The 23,440-nt window shown below is 42.5% G+C and overlaps 1 protein-coding gene across 1 annotated transcript in view; it reads right to left on the bottom strand.

Annotated features, from left to right (window-relative positions):
- Positions 1-3,043: 3,043 nt before the first annotated feature.
- Positions 3,044-23,440, bottom strand: part of LOC309400523 (NACHT, LRR and PYD domains-containing protein 12-like) — a 60,370-nt gene continuing 39,973 nt past the window's right edge. The window contains exons 8-14 of the mRNA XM_081969076.1: positions 22,728-22,895; positions 20,904-21,074; positions 19,150-19,311; positions 18,796-18,966; positions 18,438-18,608; positions 10,735-10,923; positions 3,044-4,758 (exon numbers count right to left, since the gene is read on the bottom strand). Of these exons, the coding sequence (XP_081825202.1) occupies positions 4,698-4,758; positions 10,735-10,923; positions 18,438-18,608; positions 18,796-18,966; positions 19,150-19,311; positions 20,904-21,074; positions 22,728-22,895 (1,093 nt within the window). The 3' untranslated portion in view covers positions 3,044-4,697. The remainder of the gene's footprint in view (positions 4,759-10,734; positions 10,924-18,437; positions 18,609-18,795; positions 18,967-19,149; positions 19,312-20,903; positions 21,075-22,727; positions 22,896-23,440) is intronic.

Here is a 23,440-nt window from a genome sequence, read left to right as displayed (position 1 = left end):
GTTCCTTTCTGAAGCTCTTCCTGTTTGTGTTGTCAGAAGGAAAATCAATCTGGCTCAGCTCCAAGCTGGGAGAAAGACACTGGAAACAATATGGAGACTGATTGGAAAGAAAGTTTAGTGATGATTAGAAACACACACAAAGACAGTGTGCAGTTCTGAGTCAGCTGAAGAATTAGCTAGAGTAGTGCTAGGATTTTTATACAGGTCCTGAAATTTGTGTGTGCATGCACGCACGCGTGCGCGCACACACATGCCCACGCACAAGAAAGGAGCTTATGTTTTGATTCCTACTGTGGCTTATGGCTTCTATCCTGTGCTGGATCTTGGGTGAGGGGCTGCTGTACTAACTCTACCATTCTGCTTTGGCTAGCTGTCAAACTTGCTGCAAGGAGTTTCAAAATATCCTGTCTTGAATGGATTTCTGCCTGTAGCATTTGCTTTACTTATGAATGGATCCATCTAGATAGTTGGCTTCCTCTTTCAATAAGCTCTTTATCTCAGGTGCTGGCATCTGCTGTGAGCTATTAAGAAAGACATGGGCTGCTTTCTGCCTCTAAAAACATGTTTCTCCATTTCTCCTTTAGGGAAATCTAATAGTCTGTCTTTTTAAATAGTTCATTCTTCTGGGAGGGGGCGCTTCCCACTGTGTATGTGGTACTATTTGGAAACTTGATTTGCCATGCTTGTATTACAATCTTGGAGAACATGAATTTGGGAACTTGGTGAGATTTCCTTCAATAGGTTGGTTTGGTCCTTTTGACATTTTTCTGCTAATAGGCATCAGTTATCCCATTGGAATCTGTTTGATGTAAGGAGTTATTGGTTTTTCAAGAAGCAGATTTTCTGACCAAAAGTTTTTACAGTTCTTATTTTGGGAGTGGCATTTTTCAACTACTGCCCTGTTTGTCTACTCCTTGGTATTGTTGTCCACAGCTCTTTGTTGTCAGCACTTAAAATTTGTCCTTCCATTTCATCCTGGAACAAGCAGGTTGAGGCAGGGGGAAGCTCCCTGGATACCTGGGACTCTAGTCCTGCCAGATATTATCTCAACAATGAGTGCATTGAACATTGAACATTCACTGCAAGAAGTTTTGTGTAGCTGAATATTTTGCTGTGTTATCAGTGGAATTCAGACCAGCACTATGCATTAGCATTGCAATAGTACATGCCAAATAAAAATATTAACATTAAAACAATGAAGATGTTGCATTGTTTTATTCCTATTCCGCATCATAATTATCCTCATTCAGAGCTAATGTAATACTGACCAATAGCTGAATGATTGTACGTTACGCGAGAACTATCTGAAAGAGCTGCCTGTGCTTTCCAATATAATCTTGAGTGTCCTTGCAGCTATAACACATGCAGGGGAAGTTAGGTATGTAGGAATAGAAGATTTACTAATACAATCTTCAAAAGAATTACAATCTCATTTTCGTTTAGCACCCAGGTAGAAGACCTTCTTAGGTGTCTGTGAAATCAAACCTCTTTGCCAGTTTCAGTTGAAAAATAACATAATATTAAAACCCAATCAAACAATTAGGAGAAATGATAGTGGCAATGAATATGCCAATTTTAATTTTTCACATGGTATTAATATAAGCCATACAAACAAAATATATAGGGAGGATCTTTTGGGATCCTCCCTGATGTTTAAAAGTAGATAGGGGTCCCAAGAGAAAAAATGTTGAATTAACAGACTAATTCAACATTGCATTAAGCTCTCGTCTCACATTGATGCAAACTAGACTCTATGCCAGCTTAAGAAGGTTCTGCTTAGACTGTGATGTTCCAGCAGTGACTAGCCAGGTGGTCCCTCTGGTCTGTGAGATTGCTGCGTCCTTAGTGGCCAATTCTTCTTCTGCTGTGTCCTCCCATTTCTGGGGCTCCTCTTCTTGCTCTTGCTGTGGGTGGGCAGATGAGGACTGCTCTTCCTGTGTCTTCTCTTTGCCGGTCTAACAGACCCATTTTCTCCCCCTTTATTTATTTTCTTCTATAGGGAAAACTGATTGACCCAACCACTGAAAGAAGAGAGAACGGAAAAGAAGAGTCTAGGTATCAAATGCCAGAATCATACCTTCCATGTGAGGGGAAAAAAACCCAACAAACCTCAAGTGTTCAGAGAAAGTACTGCAGCAGTTCCACTACTTCATCAGGGGATTTGTGGGGGGGGGGGGAATAAGGTGGGGAGGAATGAAAAAGTGAAAGTAAAGTTTTGATGGTTAAATGGTCCAGGCCCAAAATGGCCATGCAGCAACCATTAACCTGGAAGAGGGACCATCCCTGCCACTACACTCAGTGGGTTCCTAAAGGGCAAGAGTTGTCCAGATGGAAGAAAAACAGAACAACTTATGCCCACCCCCCAGGTCCTGTGGCTTGGCACATTCAAGATAGCCGGACAGTCTTCCAGCAGCCAGCCCACCATAGAGAGCACTCCTAGAGCGGCTGATGCTGGATGACTCAGCAGCCGAGTTTTGGAGTTTGGAAGTTATGCTCGGAGCGTGGGGGCGGCGAGCAGCGGCGGTGCCCTGGGAGAGCTGCGCAAGAGCTTGGTGAGGCTGGGGGCGGAACAGGCGCTCGCGCAACCCCCCTCCCCAGCTGGGCAGAGCTCCATGCACTGACCTAGGGGGTATCCCGAATGTGCCAAGCTGTGGGAGCTGGGGGGGGGGGGTGGGCAGAGCGCCACATGGCTTGACGCCTTAGTGATACCCCCTAGGTCAGTGAATGGCGCTCTGCCCTGCTGGACAGGGGATTTGCAGGGTGGCTGCTTGTGAGCGTGATTACCTCATGGCTGCTTCGCCCCTGAGGCTGTGTCCGGCTCTTCGGGAGCCCACTTGCAAGGGAACAGCCGCCCGGCAACTCCCCCCTCTGGCCAGGCAGAACGCCACTCCCCAACCTATCGGTATCCTGAAGACGCCAAGCAACATGAGCGCCTCCCCCCCGGCTCCCGTGGCTTGGCACCATCATGATACCGCTAGGTCTGTGAGCAGTGCTTTGCCTGGTCAGAGAGGGGGTTGTCCAGGGGGTTTATTTTGGGGGGATGGGCTTATATTTTTGCCCACGCCAAATATGTGGAAGGGCGTTAGTTTCGGGACAGGTCGTATTTTCGGGGAAACATGGTACTAGGAGCACTGGTGGCACAGTAGTTAGAACTTGTAATACAGGCTATTTCGGCCCACAGACAGGAGTTCGATCCTGACTGGCTCAAGGTTGACTCAGCCATCCATCTTCTATGGTTGGTAAAATAAGGACCCAGAATGTTAGGAGGAATATGCTGTCATTTGTAAACTGCTCAGAGTACTATAAAACACTATGGAACATTACATAAATCTAAATGCTATTGATGTAACTATCTCTTCTCTGGTTGGGGTCCTAACACCTGACTAGGATATCTGGCCATTCAGCTCAGCCCTTTCTGACATAAGTATACTGCTATATTATCTGAATGGCTGCTTAGCTATTGATGTTTCCTCCCAAATTTCATGGGTTCTCCCTTTGGATTTCCACTGACAGCAGACTGCTTGCAACATTGAATACTTACTCCTAAACTTCATTCCATTATTTGACCCTTTGCTCATTTGGCTTTCTCTATTTTGAAATCTTGTATCAATATCCATGGCACAAATGTCTTTCTAAATGCTTTATTCATGTCAGACTTGTGTTGACACCAGCTTTTTAATTGGAAATAAAAGGAAATAATGTTGCAGTACCCCACAAAAGCAAGAAATAAAACTGCTACGAATCCTGATGGCTGGGTGAATTTGTAGAGAGTAAAAACAAGAGAGAATGAGATTGAAAGAGATTATTACATATGCACAGCAATAACAACACTAACTTTCAAAGCTGGATCATACTTCTCTTTCTATATTCTCTTAAAATAAAACTTGTTACTCTATTGATCCATTACAACACAGATATGAAAGTAATAATGCTACAGTAATTTGATAGTAATAATGTGAAAAAAGTTACAAAGAATTATAATGCACATAAGAATATATAAGATTATTTATAGCTCATTTTACAAATTAGAATAAATTCTTGGGAGCATTAAATGTCTCCATGGCTATATGGTAAATCATATAAAACAGAAAAGTGGAGTCCTTAAAGCTCCTTGAACTTGTTTTTTTTGGGGGAGCAGACATTGCATTACCTAACTAGGTAACATCTTCAGTGCTAGAAGCCGAAACATCTGCAAGTAAATAACCAACCACAGAGATCACAAGGACTCCACAGTTCAACTCAGCTATAAATAGTCTCTTTGGTTGAAAACAAAAGTTTCAATCTATGTGGTCACTGGGAGTTATTAATGGCATCTAATCAATCAATCAATCTTTTCTTCCCTTATTCAGATTTCAAAGGAGGATATCTCACAATGTAAAAAAAAATGATGTATTGTTGACATTTCCCTGAAAAAGTTTGTGTGCTTACATTCTTGCAGCATTTTTCAGCTGCAAAGAGAGAAAAGTCCTCAGTTCAGATTATAGTTGCTGAAAGAAAGCTCTTCAGAATTTCACTTGAAATATACTATATTGCCAAAAGTATTCGCTCACAACTGAGTCTGATTAGGTGGATGGGTGAGAGAATATTTTTGGTAATATAGTGTATATTAAATTCCAACTCTTCCTGACCATATTCTTAATAGAAATAAAAATAGATCAAAAAGGCAACCATGAAGAAAAAACATTTGCACGGGAGGCTCAAGTCGTATGCTCCATGTCCATCCATTCTCCATTCTGTATAATACATTTTTCATTCAACCTATAATGAAAAAGAAAATCTTATTTTAATCCCCCAATAAAAGATAAATCCCCAGTAATCTCTCTATCAGACTGAGCAGGAACCCATCTGACCCAGGGCAGACCCAGACCTCCAAATATAATCTGATGTAGCCAAGATAGTTCCAAGTTTTATTTTGTCATTCTCATTCTAGGTACATTTTATCAATGGGTCAAAAAAACCCTTGCATTTTAATTGTCAATAGAAGAATTTGCTATTCCTATAAAATACATTTTAGGAAAAGAATTATTTCATCTTTCTTCTTTGGTGTCCCTATATTACTCAAGTGCTCTGCATGATTTCCCTCCCAAATCAGGTGAAAGTCATAGTTTTCTTGTGTTTTTATTTCATCTCTCAATGTAAATATTGTCCCTGCCCCCCTAATTTATCCAACCCGGTTCTCAGTTGATCCTTCCAAGCAATAGCCAAGAAAATATTTTCCATGATTTCATCCTCTGTCCAAGATGGCGCTGGGCCCAACAATGGATAAGCTGAAAGGGCCGTCCCGAGTGGAGCAGCCCGTGATGGATTGATCCAAAGGCTCACTTTGATTCAAGAGAAAAAGTTTACTACTAGAAGACTTCAAGGAATACATTTGTTTAAGGCTCTGTAATAAACTTTTAGGACAAATCCAGAAGGTAAAAAGGTATGAAAGAAAATAGGAGTTTAACAATAATGTCATCAAATTTAAAAAGAAAAATGGAATAGTGATCCAATAAATGTGTTACTGTTTTGATATAGGCATTTTATATACAGGACTTTATGGGGTGCTGGAAGGTTCTTTAAAAAATCTGCAATGTTATCTGTTTACCTGAATTGAATTTTATATTTCAGACTTACAATTATTTGTTACTCTCCAATTCAAAAAATTGAGATTGACTTGTCCTGGATCAGGCTGAGCTACATTAAACATGTTTTGCTTTCAAAGAGAATTAATGAGAGATCCTTACTTTGTCTCGGTTTAATTAAAATGGCTTCCAGGCTTCTCCAATCTGCTCAATATTTGGGGTTTGTAAGAGTCTGAAACAAAGTCCAAGTGTGGCTTATTGGAAGACCCAATTCCACAATCAAAGATGTTTGGACAGGAGCATGAACAGAATATGCCAAGCATTGAAGATATTATCTGTGATATTTGGTAAAGATGATAATGTACCGAATGGATTTAATATTTCAAGTTATCACACTTTTACACATCTCCTAACTAATTTGTATCCACGTAGTCAATCTTATCTAAATATGATTAAGACTAGATCATGGGTTGCAAACTTGCCAAATCATGTTGCTATCACGTGACATTTTTCCATTCACGGAGCTGGGGTGGGCATGGCCTGCACATGATGCAACTGGCCCGCAGGGCGAGAGTTTGACAGCCCTATTCTAGATCCAATCCTGCACATATTTATGGCAAGTTGCTCTGCATGATTTGTTAGGAGGAAGTTCTGGGTTCAAGTCTGAGATAGGTCACAAATAAGCGTGACAACTTTTTGAAATGAAGGATGGTTGATTCAATATTGTAGCGTATCATACTGGTGTCCAAGAATGAAAAGATTCGGGGCAGTAATATAGGCTGGAATTATTTGAAGCCTGTAGGGAAGAAATGTTGTTTCCCCTGAAAGGTGTGATAATTGACTAGATGTTGGCCGAAGGGTTTGATGTTAAGGAAGGAATCTGTTTTCTGTGTCTAAGGAATTTTAATGTCTGGAATGGGCTAGTTTTCGTATGATTAAGAAATCGGTAAATACTTACAATTTAGGCTAAAAAGCTTAAGTCTTGTGGTCTTTTGCAACATTGTATTTCCTTCATAACATTTTCAATTGGATGATGGGGGGGGGGTTATTTGCATGTGGAATGGATGCTGAGGGGTGGCAAGGATGGTATTTCCCCCCGTTTCTGTTCCAAATTCCCCACACTTTGTAAACTATTAGACAGAAATGATTTGGATCTCATGCAATCATCAGCTCATTTCTCTGCTATTTTTAAGGCAGCCATTTTTTAAATAGCAGAATGGTCTTGTGCTCATCCAATATGCTGCTTATAGCATAGACAATGCATTCAGAAAGCATTCAGACCCCCTTCACTTTTGTCAATTTTGTTCTGCTGCAGCCTTACTTCGACACCATTGTTGAAGTAATCTTTTTCTCATGAAAGTACCCCATAATGACAAAGTGAAAGCAGAATTTTAGAAATGCCTATAAATTTATTAAAAAGAAAAAAAACCCTGAAATATCACATTAGTATTTCAGTCAGACTCAGTACTTTGTTGAAGCACCTTTCGCTGAAATTATGTTCTTGAGTCTTTTGGGGTATGATGCAACAAGTCTTGCACACCTGGATTGGGGAATTTTCTACAATTCTTCCTTGCAAACTATCTCAAGCTCAGTCAGGTTGAATGGCGACTGTCAGGTGACAGCCATTTCAGGTTCCTCTAGAGATGTTCAATGGGGTTCAAGTCAAAGTTCTGGCTGGGCCACTCTAGGACATTAACTGAGTTGCCCCTAAGCCACTCCTGTGTTGTCTTGGCTGTGTGATCATTCAGCTTTCCCTCAATCTGATGAGTCTTCCAGTCCCTGCTGCTGAAAAACATATCCACAGCATGATGCTGCCACCATCATGCTTCATTGTTGGGATGGTATTGAGCAGGTGATGAGAGGTGCCTGGTTTCCTCCAGACATAACATTTAGAATTGAAGTTAAACAGTTTGATCTTGGTTTCATTAGACTAGGGAATCTTGTTCCTCACAGTCTGAGAATCCTTCAGGTGAGGTTTTTTTTAATGTGTGTGCAAATTCCAAGCAGGCTTTCATGTGTTTCTGTCTAGCCACTCTACCATAAAGCCCAGATTGGTATAGGGCTGAAGTGATGGTTTTTTTCTGAAACTCTGGCACATCTCTGGAGCTCAGTCAGGGCATCTCTCTTACGAAGGCTCTTCTTTCCTAATTGCTCAGTTTGACTGGGTGACCAGCTCTTGGAAAAGTCTTGGTTGTGCCACACTTCTTCCATTTGAGAATTATGGAGGTCACTCTTAAGAACTTTCATTGCAGTGGAAATTTTATAAAAGCCTTCCCCAGATCTGTGCCTACAATAATCCTATGTCTGAGCCAGTGGAGAAATCCAAAAATGTTCCCTACTGGTTCTGTGGGTGTGGCTTGGTTGTCATGTGACCGGATGGGCGAAGCCAATTTGTAAAATGTGGTGAAACTCATTTAACAATGTTCTTGCTTAGTAACTAAAATTTTGGGCTCAGTTGTGGTCATAAGTTCTTTCTTTCCTTTCTTTCTTCTTTCTTTCTTTCTTTCTTTCTTTCTTTCTTTCTTTCTTTCTTTCTTTTTCTTTCCTTCTCTTTCTCTTTCTTTCTTTGACTCTCTTTTCTTTTCACTCTCTCTCCCTTCCTTCCAGTTTCTTTCTTTTCTTTCTTTCTCTTTTTTCTTTCTTGTCTCTTTCTTCCCTTCCTTCCTTTCTTTCTTTTTCTCTTTCTCTCTTCCTCTTCATCTTTATTTCCTTCTTTCTCTTTTTCTTTCTCTCTCTCTTTCTCTCTCAGGATGTGCTCTGCTGCCGCTGCCACTGCTGCTGCTGCCAGGCACATCTTTGCAGTAGAACTCCTTGACGCGGCGCAGTTCCGTCATCTCTGCTGCCACTGCTGGCCAGATTGTGAAGGCAGGCAAGCGGAAGCCACCTGGCAGGCAGGCAAGCATGTTGGGGCTGGTCAGCCGCAGGCAAGGCAGCTAGCAGCCTACTCCCTTCCACACAGCCCTGCCATGCTTGCCTGCCTTCCACGCTAACATCTGGCAGTCCCCCATGCCCACTTGCCTTCCAAAGTCGGCATCCAGCATGGCCCGGCCAGTGGGTGGGCAGGCGGGCCCTTAGTGGAGACACAGCCGCTGCTCTGGGGCTGAGAGGGGCAGTGGTGGTGGTGGTTTTTTTGGGGGGGAGGCACCAGGCGGATATCCTGGGGATGCTTCACATATGCACTGCCTTCCCTCCTGGAGCACCACTGCCCCTCTCAGCTCCAGAGCAGCGGCTGCATCTCCACCAAGGGCTGCCTACCCACCCACTGGCTGGGCCGGATGGACGTCAATCTTGAAAAGCAAGTGGGCATGGGGGACCACCGGGAAGGCTGCATGGAAGGCAGGCAAGCATGGCAGGGCTGCAGGGAAGGGAGTAGGCTGCTAGCTCCCTTCCCCATCGCCGGCCAGCCCTGACATGCTTGCCTGCCTTCCACACAGCCTTCCGCTTGCCTGCCTTTACAAACTGGCCATGGGGACACTAGGAAGGCAACATGGAAGGCAGGCAAGCATAGCAGAACTGCGGGCCATAGAGAAGGGAGTAGGGGAGGCAGGCTGAGACAGTGGAAAGCAGAGACTGGACGGGACAAGGGAGTGGCGACCAGGGGACCAATTTATGGGCGTGGACAGCCAGCGGTCCTACTGGTTCAGCGACCCAGGCCCAATGTCCACTACCAGTTCTCTTGAACCGGTCCGAACTGGTAGGATTTCTCCCCTGGTCTGCGCTCTGCGGGCACTTCTTTTGACCTCATGGCTTTTGCTCTGCTATTGTATGCATTGTCAGCTGTGAGGCCTTCTATAGAGAGGTATGTGCCTTTCCAAATCCTGTCCAATCATTTTAATTAACCACAGGTGGACTCCAATCAAGACATAGAAACATGTCAGCAACTATCAAGAGAAATGGGTGGCACCTGAGCTAAATTTCACACGTTGTTGCAAATGGTCTAAATACCTATGCTAAAGTGATATTTCAGTTTTTTCTTTTTAATAAATTTTACGCATTTCTAAAAATCAGTTTTCAGTTTCTTGTTATGGGCACTGAGAGTAGATGAGAAAAGAAACTGTGGAATCAGGCTGCAACATAACAAAATTGACAAAAGTGAGGGGGATCTGAATACTTTCTGAATGCACTATATATGTCTATCTTGAAAAGATTTGTGAAAAATAAACTTACCGGTAATGAGATCTTTTCTTTGGACTGTAGAAAACTAATTTCAACAAACCCAACAAAGCTCAATAATTAAAGATTCAAAAGATCAGGTTTAGAGTGTTTGGAGATCCTGAACACCATTAAAGCAGAACTGACCCAATTAGATGCAAGATTGGAGGACTGAAACCTTCTCTTTAGCAGTTTTTTTGCTCTACATACTAGTTTACAACCCTTTCATCCCATATGTTAGCTCCTATTGTGCCACTTTTGAATATGAGTTCAATAGTCTTCTTTAAGAGCACTACATCACTCCTCCCCAAACAGTCCTGCTAACAGGTCAGTGTGTTAGAGAAGGCACTGGATAAAGTTAGAGGGAGCCCCCACCCTGCACCCACCCCGCAATGCATCAATGAGCCCACAGTTTATTTTAATATTTTATGAAGAGTAACACCTGCCAGTCTCATTACTTACTGTAGGTTTGTTGGTTTGTTTGTTTATGACTAGCCATATTATGTAGCACAACTCTAGGCAGCTCATTACAATAGTAACAACCAAAACTAAGCAAAATCAAAACATGGCAATCAGGCCATAACATATCATGCCAACACATTTTTCAGTGATTCTAAGAGAGAAAGAATGCAATTGTGATAATTTTGCTGCTGGATCTGGAGGTTTTAATTATTACCACAGCAGTTCAATTATTATAGCTTATGTTTCTACAAGAACTAGATTAAAGATACCGATACCATTCTCAATAAAAACAAGACAAAAGTTAATAACAGGTTTCTCTTAAACAAGCAGATTAAAAAACTTACATGGAATAAGTGAATAAATTCTCATTAACAAGGAAAATATAAGTTCAAAATATCAGAAGTAAAATATTTCACTTCATTAAATCAAATGAAGTGAAATATTTTACTTCTGATATTATGAATTTATATTAAAATGTCTCCATAATTTTAAAAAACTTAAGAAATAATATGAACAATGTAGAAATCAAACAGAAAAGAATAAACTGATGATTTACCATAGCTCCTTTAAATTATGCCTTGAATGTTTTAGTTCTTCACAGAGCAGCTTCGTCTCATAGTCACTAATGCAGTCACCATGCAAATAAAATTCTTGTAGGTTCTGGTTTATATTGACAAGTTTCGCAATCTGTTTCCCAAAGGAGAGAGAGTGCCCGCAGAGTACTTTTAAGTACTCTCCATTAATCCTACAAAGAAAGGTTAGAATTATTACAAATAGATCTTTAAAATCAAGTAGGAACAGAGGTCTTGAAGAACCTGGAGGGAATTTCATTATTTGTAGTCTCCCTGGATATGTTTACAAGAGATCAATTAGCAAGAGATAATTGTACACTTCTAACTGAAAATTCTGTTCACCTACATAAATCGCTCTCCATGTTTGACCCCTTCACACAGTGCTTATTAACATTTTCAAATTTAATAGCTGGAAAAATAGGGGTTGTACCCTGAGTCAGAACAGTTATAGTTGATTGGTGGAAGACTGTTGGCTCCTGCATGAGGCAATCTAAGTTGTAATTGGTTGCTGTGGGTATAAAGGAGGAGCTTCCCTGTTTTCCCACCTGAGTGCATGTGATTTACCTCATGGTGCTCCTATTTGCCTATCTTGTTTGCTGTAAAAATAGATGTAAATACACACACACACACACACACACACACACACACACACACACACACATAACCACAAGTTTGTGACAGCATCACTGACTTTATTTAGACACCTGCTGCACAATTCCCTGACAGGTTATTGGCTCAGAAGTGCCCTGAAGCACCAATAGTAAGTTTCTCTGAGGTAACAGTTTCTTCATGAACCTGAGGAAGGTTGAGGACAATTGGTCTGTAAAGACAGCACAATGCTATCTGTTATAGAAATGGCTTGTCTTAATGAGACAAATTATCTCTCATGGAGACTAAAGTTGGATTCCAGGGTTCCAAATCACTCCTATCAGTAATGACATTCTATTTTCTTCACTACTGGTTCGGTAGCGGGAGCGCGCAGACATGCCTTCTATGCATGTGCAGATGTGCCTTGATGATGTCCAAGTGGGTGGGCGGAGGCTCACGCCACCACCACTATTGGTTCTCCGGAATTGGTCCAAACTGGCAGCATACCACCTCTGACTCCTATTCAGGTGCAGGCTGAATGTCCTTGACTCTCAGAGAAAAGAATGTTGTTATAGCTATATATCTTCACTTATTCCATGCAAATCCCCCCGGCCATTTCCTCAGGCACTAAATTAGGCAGCCCTGAAGTTCCATAGAAAAATATGACTTCCACAGCTGATATTGGAGATGTTTTTGCAGAGGTGGATTTGTGGACAAGTGGTTAGCAATCTTTTAGCAAATCTTAGTGAGGAGGGGAAAGGCAAAATGAAAAAGCACTAGCTAACATAATTTTGTGCTTGTCAGAAAAGCAACACATATGAATGGACTATCATCTGCTAGAGAATGCTGGCTTAGCTTACACAGAATTTATATAAGAGAGACTGAAAGCAGCAAAATAACACTCACAAGATCACTTTATAGAACAAGGCTAAAGTATGAAGAAAGTTTGTTAGATCACCTCCAGTTTATGAGGAAACCTTCCTTAAATTAGAAAAGCGAGGAATGATGTTTTCAGAAGCGCACAAAGTATACGTTGTGCTCAGTGACGTGCGGTGAGGGTTATGGCTGGGGAGGCTGGTGACGTCATCAGGAAGGCGGGGAATGGGACCACGTGTGCAGACCACATGTGCAGACCACTCCGCCTTCCTGAGTGAACATTAAGGGGACCGCGGCGTAGCATTGCTTCCTCCACCGGCACCAGTCCCTTTCACCCCGCTCAAGCCTTGCCGCCTGCAGCCACCGCCCGCCCTCGCTGCTCCTTTCGTTGCTTGCCCGCCCGCCTCTAAGGCACGCCAAAGCCTCCTTCGTCCCCCCCAGCGCGCGCCCTTTTTATTTCCCGCGACACCCCCCCCATTTCGGGAAAGCTTTCCCCATTGCCTGGGGGGTGAGGGGGGCGGCTCCTCTCCCCCCACTCCCTCCGTCCCTGCCTCTCTCCTCAGCCCCAAAGCTCCGTCCACGCGACTCACTTCCAAGGCGGTGGCTGCTCCATCCCGCTCCGGCTCTGGAAGCAACCGAAGATCAGGCTGCGTCGCTCGCTCGCTCGCCGGACTGCTTCGGCGCCATTCTGGCTACCTTCGTCCATCCGCGCCCGGGAGATGCGGAGGCAGAAATGTTGTCCGCGACTCCAGATGACGAACCAGTCGCTTGCTTTCGTCATCGGGAGGCCGATAACATTTCTGCCTCCGCATCTCCCGGGCGCGGATGGACGAAGGTAGCCAGAATGGCGCCGAGGCAGTCCGGTGGACGAGTGACCGAAGATCTCGCTGCCTCGCTCGCTCGCCGGACTGCTTCGGCGCCATTCTGGCTACCTTCGTCCATCCGCGCCCGGGAGATGCGGAGGCAGAAATGTTGTCGGCCTCCCGATGATGAAAGCAAGCGACTGATTCGTCATCTGGAGGCGCCGACAACATTTCTGCCTCCGCATCTCCCGGGCGCGGATGGACGAAGGTAGCCAGAATGGTGCCGAAGCAGTCCGGCGAGCGAGCGAGCGAGCGAGGCAGCGAGATCTTCGGTCACTCGTCCACCGGACTGCCTCGTCGCCATTCTGGCTACCTTCGTCCATCCGCGCCCGGGAGATGCGGAGGCAGAAATGTTATCGGCCTCCCGATGACGAAAGCAAGCGACTGGTTCGTCATCCGGAGGCGCCGACAACATTTCTGCCTCCACATCTCCCGGGCGCGGATGGACGAAGGTAGCCAGAATGGCGCCGAAGCAGTCCGGCGAGATCTTCGGTCACTCGTCCACCGGAGTGCCTCGGCGCCATTCTGGCTACCTTCGTCCATCCGCGCCCGGGAGATGCGGAGGCAGAAATGTTGTCGGCCTCCCGGCAAGCGACTGGTTCGTCATCCGGAGGCGCCGACAACATTTCTGCCTCCGCAGCTCCCAGGCGCGGCTGGACGGATGTATATAATATTATATATATATAGTATATAATATTATATACTATTATTCCATGAAGAGAGGTGAGGCCCTGCCTTCCTTGCCTCTACTGACCGCACGTCACTGGTTGTACTGAGTTCCCTTGATAATACTTAGGATTTAGGATATTTAGTCATGGACCCTTGGCCACGCCTCCTTCACCTTCAGCCACCCACCTCAGACCATTTGCAGTCAGCTTTCTTCCTCCGCTGGCTCTCCCCACCCATGGCCAGTGGATCACTGGCCCTCCGCCCCTGGCCCTTTGTCCCTGCCCATTCGCCCAGACACTATTTGACCCAGGCCTTTGGCTGCCTGAGATAAATAGCCCCCAGACAACTGGGTGACAGGCAGAAGCAATGGTGCTGCAGGGTCACCATGTGATTGGTGATGGGTGATCACAGAGGCTGTCAGTGTGTGTGTGGGGGGGGGGTAGTGTACAATGCAAGATTTTTTAAAACAGTACTGTGGCTGCTACCCAGGTTTTGGGGCCTTGCAGACTGGAGGGAAGGGAAGTGGTGGCAGGAGTAGCAGCCTCCAGGGCCAATGGGGGGAGAGACAGGTGAGAGTGCATCCCCCCACTGCAGTCCCCACCCCGCAACACCACTAGTGAAGCAAGTAAGCATATTGTAAATAACCCAAACTTTTTTCCAGTGTGGGATCAGCTGCCCAGGAATATGTAAGTCTGGTAAATGGTAATCATTCTATCATATAGGGGCAAGGAACAATATATGTACCATGTATTGGTAAATTGGTTTTACAGTACGTGTACCAGGTTTTCAATTCAACTTAAACCATCATATAAGAAAAACAAACAACATATATCTCACTTATATTCTCCGCATATAAAATTCTAGATATAATTAGTATAGTTACTACTTTATATATGTATATGTTTCCCTTCTTCATCTCTCCTATCAAGTTTTCATTCTTTCTCTATCCTTTCCACTTCTTTCTAGTGAGCCTTTTATCCTAATCTCCAAACTTCTTTTTATTTTTTATGTATCCTTCCTTCTAAGTCTTTTTTATCACCCTCTGCTGTGCCATTCAGTATGCCCTCCTCAGAGTTATCTTTTGTCTCCTTGCCTTATTTCCCTTTTTCCTTTATTATTGTGTGTTTCCTTGTTTAGTTATTATTATTTATTTATTTTATTAAATTTGTTAGCCGCTCCCTCTCCACAAAGGGACTCGGGGCGGCGTACAATAAATAAAACACATATTATAAAAATTACACATTGTACAATACAGAGGAGGTATAAAACACAATACAATATATAAATATTAAAATAAGTTAAATTAAAACCCCAATAGAGATTATAAGTTTAAAAATTGCCAGGGGGAATAAAATGGAACTATGGTTGAGCCAGGCCTGCTAGTTGAAAAAGGTGGGTCTTGAGTTTTGAACGGAAGGAGCGGAGGTCGGTGGTAATCCTAATATCCGGGGGGAGGTCATTCCAGAGGGCTGGGCCCATCACAGAGAAGGCCCTACTCCTGGGCGCCGCCCTTTGGCACTGCTTAGTGGACGGCACCCGGAGAAGTCCCTCTCTGTGAGAGCGAATTGGTCGTAGGGATGTATGGGGCAGGATGCGATCCCACAAGTAGCTAGGTCCTGTGCCATGGAGCGCTTTGAAGATGGTAATCAATACCTTGAAACGCACCCGATAGACCACAGGAAGCCAGTGCAGCTCGTGCAGGAGAGGTGTTATATGGGAGTATCTCGTACTCCCCATAATCACCCGCACGGCCGCGTTCTGGACCAGCTGCAGTCTTCGAGTGCATCTCAAGGGAAGCCCCATGTAGAGAGCAATACTTGTGGCATACTTCCTCCCTTCTTCCTTCTCTATGTCTGACTGGTCATTTCCTTTCCTTTCTTCTTTAATCCGTGTTCCTTTCTTTGTTGGGACACACTCTCTCTTTTCGGCTTTTCCTGCACCACTCTCGAACCCAGTGAAATCATTTGTGTTTTTTATTTTCCTTTCCTTCTATTACTTTTTCTATAATTCCACTTTCCTTTCCTTCTTCTTCCTTGTTTATTTCTTGTTACTCCTTAATATCTAACTTAACATCTCTGTTTAACTTTAGTGACTCATGCATATCTTTTATAATCTCACATATTTCTTTGATTTCCCAACTCTCCATAGTTCCGTTAACAATTTGCAATTTTTTTCTTTTAAAATGTATCTAAATTCATTATGGTTACAATTTGTTCCACAATTTTTTCTTATTTTCCAATTCTAGTTCAATTCAGATATTCCATTTTAGCACACACACAAAAGGTCTGCCTTTCTTCCATAACTGCAGAGCGACAAAACCAAACAGCCTGTATAAAAACAAAGCCTCCCTAAAAGTTCTCACCATTCCACTCCACATCAAGGTCTAATGTTTAAATTTTGCTTTCTTAGTTTCCACCAAGTAGCCCTTCCTTCCTTCTGATTAAATGGCTCAGCTCCTTAGTTCTTTTAATCCAATATCTTTCAAAAGTACGGTTTTTAAGTTTTAAATCCAGACAATAAAAATAATAACAGGAGAGAGATAAAGCTTCTTCTTAATTCTTCTTTTTGTTGTTTTCCACCTCCAATGAATTAGAGTGAACATGTTAAAACAAAGCAAATCGCCTTGATCTTGGTATTTTAGCCACCATTTTTTCCATTCTTTCCATGAAGTTCCCAATTGCCAATTAATCTCTATTAAAAATGCAATCTTTCCAGGTCCAAATTCAAAGGTTTTTTATTCCGGTGGGCTAGTAGTTTCTCATATTTGCCTCCAAATTATTGAAGCCGACAGTACTCTTTGGGCTTTGATAGTTTAAACTACCATTTTTTCTTTTTCTTTCCTTTCCGTGAAGCTCCCAATTTATCTGTTATTGCTGTTTCCAAACCACAAAATTCTCTCCCAATTCCCAATTCAAAATTTTATATCAGTAGGTTATTAAATCTTCTCACCCGATCTCCACACTTTTTCCAAACACCACTCCTTACTTACTCCGGATGCCCCAGCTTCATAGTGGACATTTTACAATGTCCGCCACCCCTGCTGCCGGATCATAGAGCTTGCCTCTGACCTGCAAGGAACCAGTTTTGCTCGAGACTGTACACCGCCCCGAGTCCCTTTCATCTGACTGTACACCGCCCCGAGTCCCTTTGGGGAGAGGGGGCGGTATAAAAATCGAAATAAAGGTAAGGTAAGGTAAGGAGACACAGCTCCTTCTTTGCCATCCCTTCAGGACGATTCCAGTTCGAAGACCCCCACAACAATGACTTGTCAGCCAGGATCTTCCTGGCGCTCATCAGACACTGTAGGTTTGAATTTAAAATATTGTGGCAACTATTTGGATTGTACTATTTGCAAAGAGGGAAATCAGAAGTACTGTATACCAGGGGTGAAATGCTACTGGTTCGGGCCAGTTCGGGCCAAATTTTAATGCCTGTTAGTCAGAGATCTCCAATAGATGAGAATTGACACAGGAATGTTGAGCAAAAATCTGGGAGAGTCTCAGGATCTGAAGGTAGCTCAGAGCAATGCTTGGAGATTGAGATTACAGTGAAGCAGGGTCAATTTATTTCAAGGAAGTCTGAAAGATCAAACAAAGGTGTTTCTTCAGAAAGATTCACAATTGATTAAGTGAAGGTATGTGGCATTTTTTGTGAGCTTCAAAATTACTGGGAAATATTGAATTTGCCTACGGCAGAACAAAAGAAATGTAAAGATAAATAAAGAACTATTTAGGAGTAGAAATAAAGAAACTACAAGAAGGATGTATGTCCTAAGTCAAAAGAAGAAAATATATAATTGTTGAAGGATTTGGATATTGAAGTGAAAAGAGCTATACCAGTGTTTGAAGACAGCATAACATGTATACAGATGGCAAAAGATGAGAGTAAAAACCAGAAACAAACATGTTGACATAAAATATTGTAAAGTCAGAGAAGCAGTGAAAAAAAATGTAATACACCTAATTTATTGTCCATCCGAACATAATTCGGCTGATCTCATAACAAAGCAATTAGGTACACAGAAACACAAGGATCTTATGAAACAACTTGATTTAAATACTGTAAAGCTATAAATTGGAGGGGTGTTATTTAAATTTAGTAGCTGGATCAGTGGCGGTTATATAATGAGTCAAAACACACAGTTAGAGCTGATTGGTGGAAGAGAGATGGATCCTGTGTGAGGCAATTAAGCTGTGATTGGTTGTTATGGGTGTTAAGTTTTCCTGTTTTTCCACCTTTTTCCTCTGTGTGCTCTGTGATTTACCTCGTGGTGTTCCTGTTTGCCTGACTAACTTGTTTGCTGTAAATATAGATGTAACATATATTTATTTATATAAAACTACAAGTTCAGGTCAGTGTCTCTGACTTTATTAGGACACTTGCTATGCAATTTCCTGACAGTGCTTCTATTTTTTTCTCATCCCTAACATGGACAAACAACCCTAACTTTCTTGGTGACTGTTTTTCCCAAGTACTTCAGCAAGATCCCTACTGTGGCTCTTTGACAGACACTTAACAAAGCCTGAATTAGAATGACATCTTTGAAAAGAAAGATGAACTCTAGTCTTGAAACGCCCATAGATAATATGATTATATAGTGTATTAAAATTGCTTCCCTGTGGCTATATTTCCAGAATAGAATCATTTAAGAAAAATAACATAAATCAAATTAAAAAACACTGCTTACTCACCGTAGCACTTCTAATTTACAGTCTGAATGGTTGAGACCTTCACAAAGCACATCCACTACACCAACAATATTGTTGATGGGAAACAACTCTAACTCTTTTAATCTCTGACATTTCCTGAATACATCTGAAAGATGACTGCTGAAAAATTTAGTCAGAAACTCTCCACCAAGTCTGTAAGGAAAAGTGCAAATACTGCAATTATTTCTTGAAACGCAAGCATGGATTGTGTTTTGTAGAAATTGAAGAAAATGTGGTTATATATGGCAAATGTCTTCACTCCCTGGTTATATTTCTGGAAGACAAACACACAAGAGAAAGTAACCTATATCAAACCGAAAAAGAAACACTGATCACTCACCCTAGTTTTATTACATTACAGTCTGCATGTTTGAGTCCCTCACATAACATTTCCACTGCTATGTTATTTGTGTTATTGGTTAATAAATCCAACTCTCTCAATCTCGTTTTTTTCCTCAGTATTTCTGCAAAAGACCTACAGAAGGATTCTGTCAGGAACTGTCCCTCAAGCCTGTAGCAAAAAAGTACAAAATATTACGATTATTCCTTCAAAAACAGGCATGGACTGTATTCTTATATGAATTGCAGAGTATGGCTACATATGGCAAATGATGCCTCTCCCTGAATATATTTCCAGAGCACAAACAGTCAAGAGAAAGTATATCAAATTAACAAAGAAACAGTGATCACTCACCTTAGTTTTTTTATTTGGCAGTCTGGATGTTGGAGCCCCTTACACAGCATTTCCTTTACTTTTTCATCTAGACGGCAGAGAAATAACTGTAACTCTTTTAATCTCTTAAGTACTTCTATAAAATCACTGCTGGATGACTTGGACAGAAATCCTTCATGAATACTACAGAAAAGAGCACACACACGAACACACAATTACATTTATTTAATTTACACAATACAAAGTAACAGAGTTGGAAGGACACCTGGAAGTCTTTGACTCTCTCTCAGCAGAGATCCTATTCCAGTGATGGCGAACTTTTTTTGGCTTGCATGCCAAAAGGGGGAGTGTGGGCATGCCCCACCCATAATGCAATGCGCAACCCCCAGCACGCATGCACACATGGCCAGCGCTCCCCCCCCCATTTTTTGCATGCTTTTTTTGCCTTCCCCAGGCTCCAGAGGCTTTATAAGAGTCTGGGCAGGGCGAAAACAGTCCCCCCCCCGGATGTCTCCAGAGGCTTCAGGAACTTCCCTGAAGCCTCCAGAGCACAAAAATCGGCCCTAGGGGCAAACCGGAAGTTCAGGCACGGACTTACGGTTTTTAGTCCTCCGGAGCCTTCAGGGGGGCCTCCTGAAGTTCCGTGAAGGCTCTGGAGGACTAAAAATGGCCCTATGGACAAACTGGAAGTGACTTCTGGTATGCTCGTAGGGTCGTTTTTTGCCCTCCAGAGCCTTCAGGGAAGCCTCCGGAAGGCCCTTGAAGGCCCCAGGGGGCTAAAACCAGCCCTACAACCAAACCGGAAGTCCATTCCTGAACTTCCAGTTTGCCCATAGAGCCGGTTTTTTGAGCTCCGTAGGCTTCAGGGAAGCTCCTGAAGTTTCGGGAGGGCCTCCGGGGGTTGGGGGGTGGGAAGGCTGTTTTCACCCTCCCCAGGCTCCTATAAAGCCTCTGGAGCTGGCCAGCTGACAGGGCAATGCCTCGTGAGCCCTGACAAATGGCTCCGCGTGCCACCTGTGGCATGCATGCCATAGGTTCGCCAGCCCTATGCCATTCTGTAGAAATGGCTGTTCAATCTCTTTAAAAACCTCCATTGATGGAGCACCCACAATTTCTGGAGGCAAGCATTTTTACTTATTAATTGTTCTCACTGTCAGGGAATTTCTTCTTAGTTCTAGGTTGGATCTCTCTTTAATAATCCTCTACCTGTTACTTCTTGTCCTTCCTTGAAGTGTTTTGGAGAATAGGTTGATGCCCTCTTCTCTGTGACTGCCTCTCAAATATTGGAAGATTACTGTTATGCCACCCGTCCTCTTTATTAGACAAGTCATGGGTTTTATCTCATATTGTGGATATGTGCACATGTTCTTCCAAGGGGAGGGTATGAAATTGTTTGGTTCCAGTGAGGCTGGAGAAGACTGGACTAGGTTTGATTTGTTTCCTTCGTTGAGTGACATGTTGCCACTGGTCTATTTTTAAAGGTTCGTTCTTGTGTTAGTTAATTGTTCCTTATGGTGTTCAATTTGGTTGCAATCTTTTTCTTTTAATTGGAATTCCTTATTTTGTTGTTTAAGTTTCAGTGGCTAGACTTGTCTCTAGTCCTTTTGCTTTTTCCTCCATTGTTTGTTCCTTGCTGTGTGTAGTATTATAAGAACTGAAGAGACCATGGTTATATAGGGCAACTGAACTGCCTATCCCTGGATATATTTTCAAAAGAGAAACAGTCAAGAGAAAATAGCACACATCAAATTTAAAAAGAAACAATGATCACTTACCATAGTTTTTCTAATTTACATTTTGGGTGTTGAAGCCCCCTACACAGAATGTTCACCCTTCCGGCAGGTAAATCCTCAACCCACAACCATAATTTTTTCAATATCTGGCTGTTCATGAGTACTCTTGCAAGATGCCAGCTGCAAGAGTCAGTCAAGCATTTTCCAAAAAACCTGCAGGTATGAATCCCCCCAAATTACTATTATTTCTTGGAAAATAAACATAAACTATAGTCTTTAAGGAACTGAAGAGAATATGGAGAATATAGTTACGTATTTGCTGATAACAGAACTGCCTCTCCCATCTTAATAATTAATTTCATTTTTTTATTTCAGATCCATCTGGACCTTTACTCTGTATATAACTTTCCAAAGTCAACATTCTCATTACCTTTTTGTGGTTATTCCAAAATAAGAAATAAGATTTTTTATTGCCTACATTTACATAAACCCTATTTTGCTTAGGATTGAAAAACAATCAGTATAAAGAAACATACTATTCTGAAGGTTTCTAATACAAAGCAGATAACAAGCAATTTCCAGAAATGATTAAGTTTGTGAACCTTGTGTCCTTGGACAAAGGTAGCAATTGCTTAGCATCCAGCTCTTGAAGCTCGCCAGAGACCTTTATCTTATGGTCTCCTCATGGGGAGACTAGAGTGCTTGGGAGCAATCTTAAGCCCTCTTCTTGTCCAGAGACGAATGCTGATTTTGCCACTGCTTTCCTGGAAATCTGGTAAGTCCAAATTATTCAGTGCCAATAATAATCAAAGTAATATACAGTACATAGCTCTTGAAAGTAAGATGGAAATTAAATTTTTCAATGTAGATTAGCAACTATTTCACAAGCCAATATTATATTAAAGCAGATTCCCAAAATTGTAAGTATAAGAAAGTTTTGAAGATAGTAATAGCAATAGCACTTAGACTTATATACTGCTTCACAGTGCTTTACAGCCCTATCTAAGCAGTTTACAGAGTCAGTATATTGCTCCCAACAATCTGCGCCCTCATTTTACCGACCTCGGAAGGATGGAAGGCTGAATCAACCTTGAGATTGGTGAGACTCAAACTACCAAATTGCAGACAGCCAGCAGTCAGCAGAAGTAGCCTACACTATTGCATTCTAACCACTACACCATTATAGCTCTTCTACAGATCATTACTGTATTAAAGGAAGCTAGTAAACAAATGTTTACAGTGTAAGCAAAGCTGGAACTGACTATTTCTGCATAAATCCTGATTTTTCCCTTTCTCCCAGACCCTCCCCCTTGACTCTTCATAAATCTTCCCTAGTATTCAAAGAGGTTTGGTGCCTCTTTGGTAGACTTCCGCATTCCATATTCACATTTGGATCTGCCAGTCTGTTCCACCAGTTTGTTTCAGAATGGCACCTCTGGTTCCTGTCATCCTGTCAATCCCCTTCCCTGAATTCCCATTCTTCCTCCTCACTGCATACAGTGTAGCAAAGTAGGCTGAAGTGATTATGACGGCAAAACTGGCAGAATATTTATAAATTACTGAGTTTATTTCTCCAGAAACAGATCTCAGAAAAAAGAAGTCCTTCAGACAGATTCTCAGCACTTAACAGCTAAGAAGGTATCTTTGCAGTCAGAAGAGACACAGCTCTTAAATCTCCTAGTAAATCTTGGAGGTCATCTTAATGCCCTTTTGACTATTTTTAGATAGAATTCTATCTAAAAAACACAAGTAAGTGAAGATAATGTGGTTATACATCAAACCTTTAATTCCTTTTCCTTAAATACTTTTCCAGAATTCAAGAGAAAGTTATGTACATCAAACTAAAAATGAAACATGATTGCTCACCAGAGCTCTTCTACTTTACAGTGTCGATCTTGAAGCGCCTCACATATCATTTTGAATCGTTGATCATTTGGACAACCTAGCACCAACCATAACTGTTTTAATGTCTGGCTTTTCCTAACTAGTTCTGCAACACGCCAGCTGCAGGATTCAGTCAACTCTTTACTAAGCCTATAAAAAAAGATTCAAAGGAATTAAAATTATTTCTTAAGAAAAGACAGTTAGCTTACCTGAATGGTCGTTCTATGTGTGCCACGGGAGAATCCAAGCATGGGTTTAACTTTGTTCATTTGCCTTGAGACAGAGTTAAAAAAAAGTCCTGGCCATGCCCCTCTGGGCGGTCTAGTTCAGTTTTTTACAAAGGCGCAGCTGATCTGAGAGATGGAAATAAGGCAAGTTCTGAAAAACACAACTAGAAGGTAAGGCCTCCCCAGAGACCCTGGACCAAACTGCCCAAGGATGGGGTTGGATTCTCCCGCGGTGCACATAGAACGACCGTTCAGGTAAGCCAATGGTCTTTCTCCTGTGCACCGCTTGGAGAATCCAAGCATGGGATATGCCAAAGCATATGGATCTAAAGGCAGGTACTGGATTGGCCCAGGGTCTCAGGAACCTCAATGACCCTCTGCAGTACATGTCACCGAGGAGGCAAACATGTCCAGTTTATAATGTTTGATGATGGGCGATGGAGATGACCAAGTCGCCACCCTGCATAT

This window comes from Natrix helvetica, assembly GCF_964273705.1.
Source record: "Natrix helvetica genome assembly, chromosome: 1".
Taxonomy (NCBI): Eukaryota; Metazoa; Chordata; class Lepidosauria; order Squamata; family Natricidae; genus Natrix; species Natrix helvetica.
The sequence above is the reverse complement of the archived record's forward strand: the minus strand, read 5'-3'. Positions and strand labels throughout refer to the sequence as shown.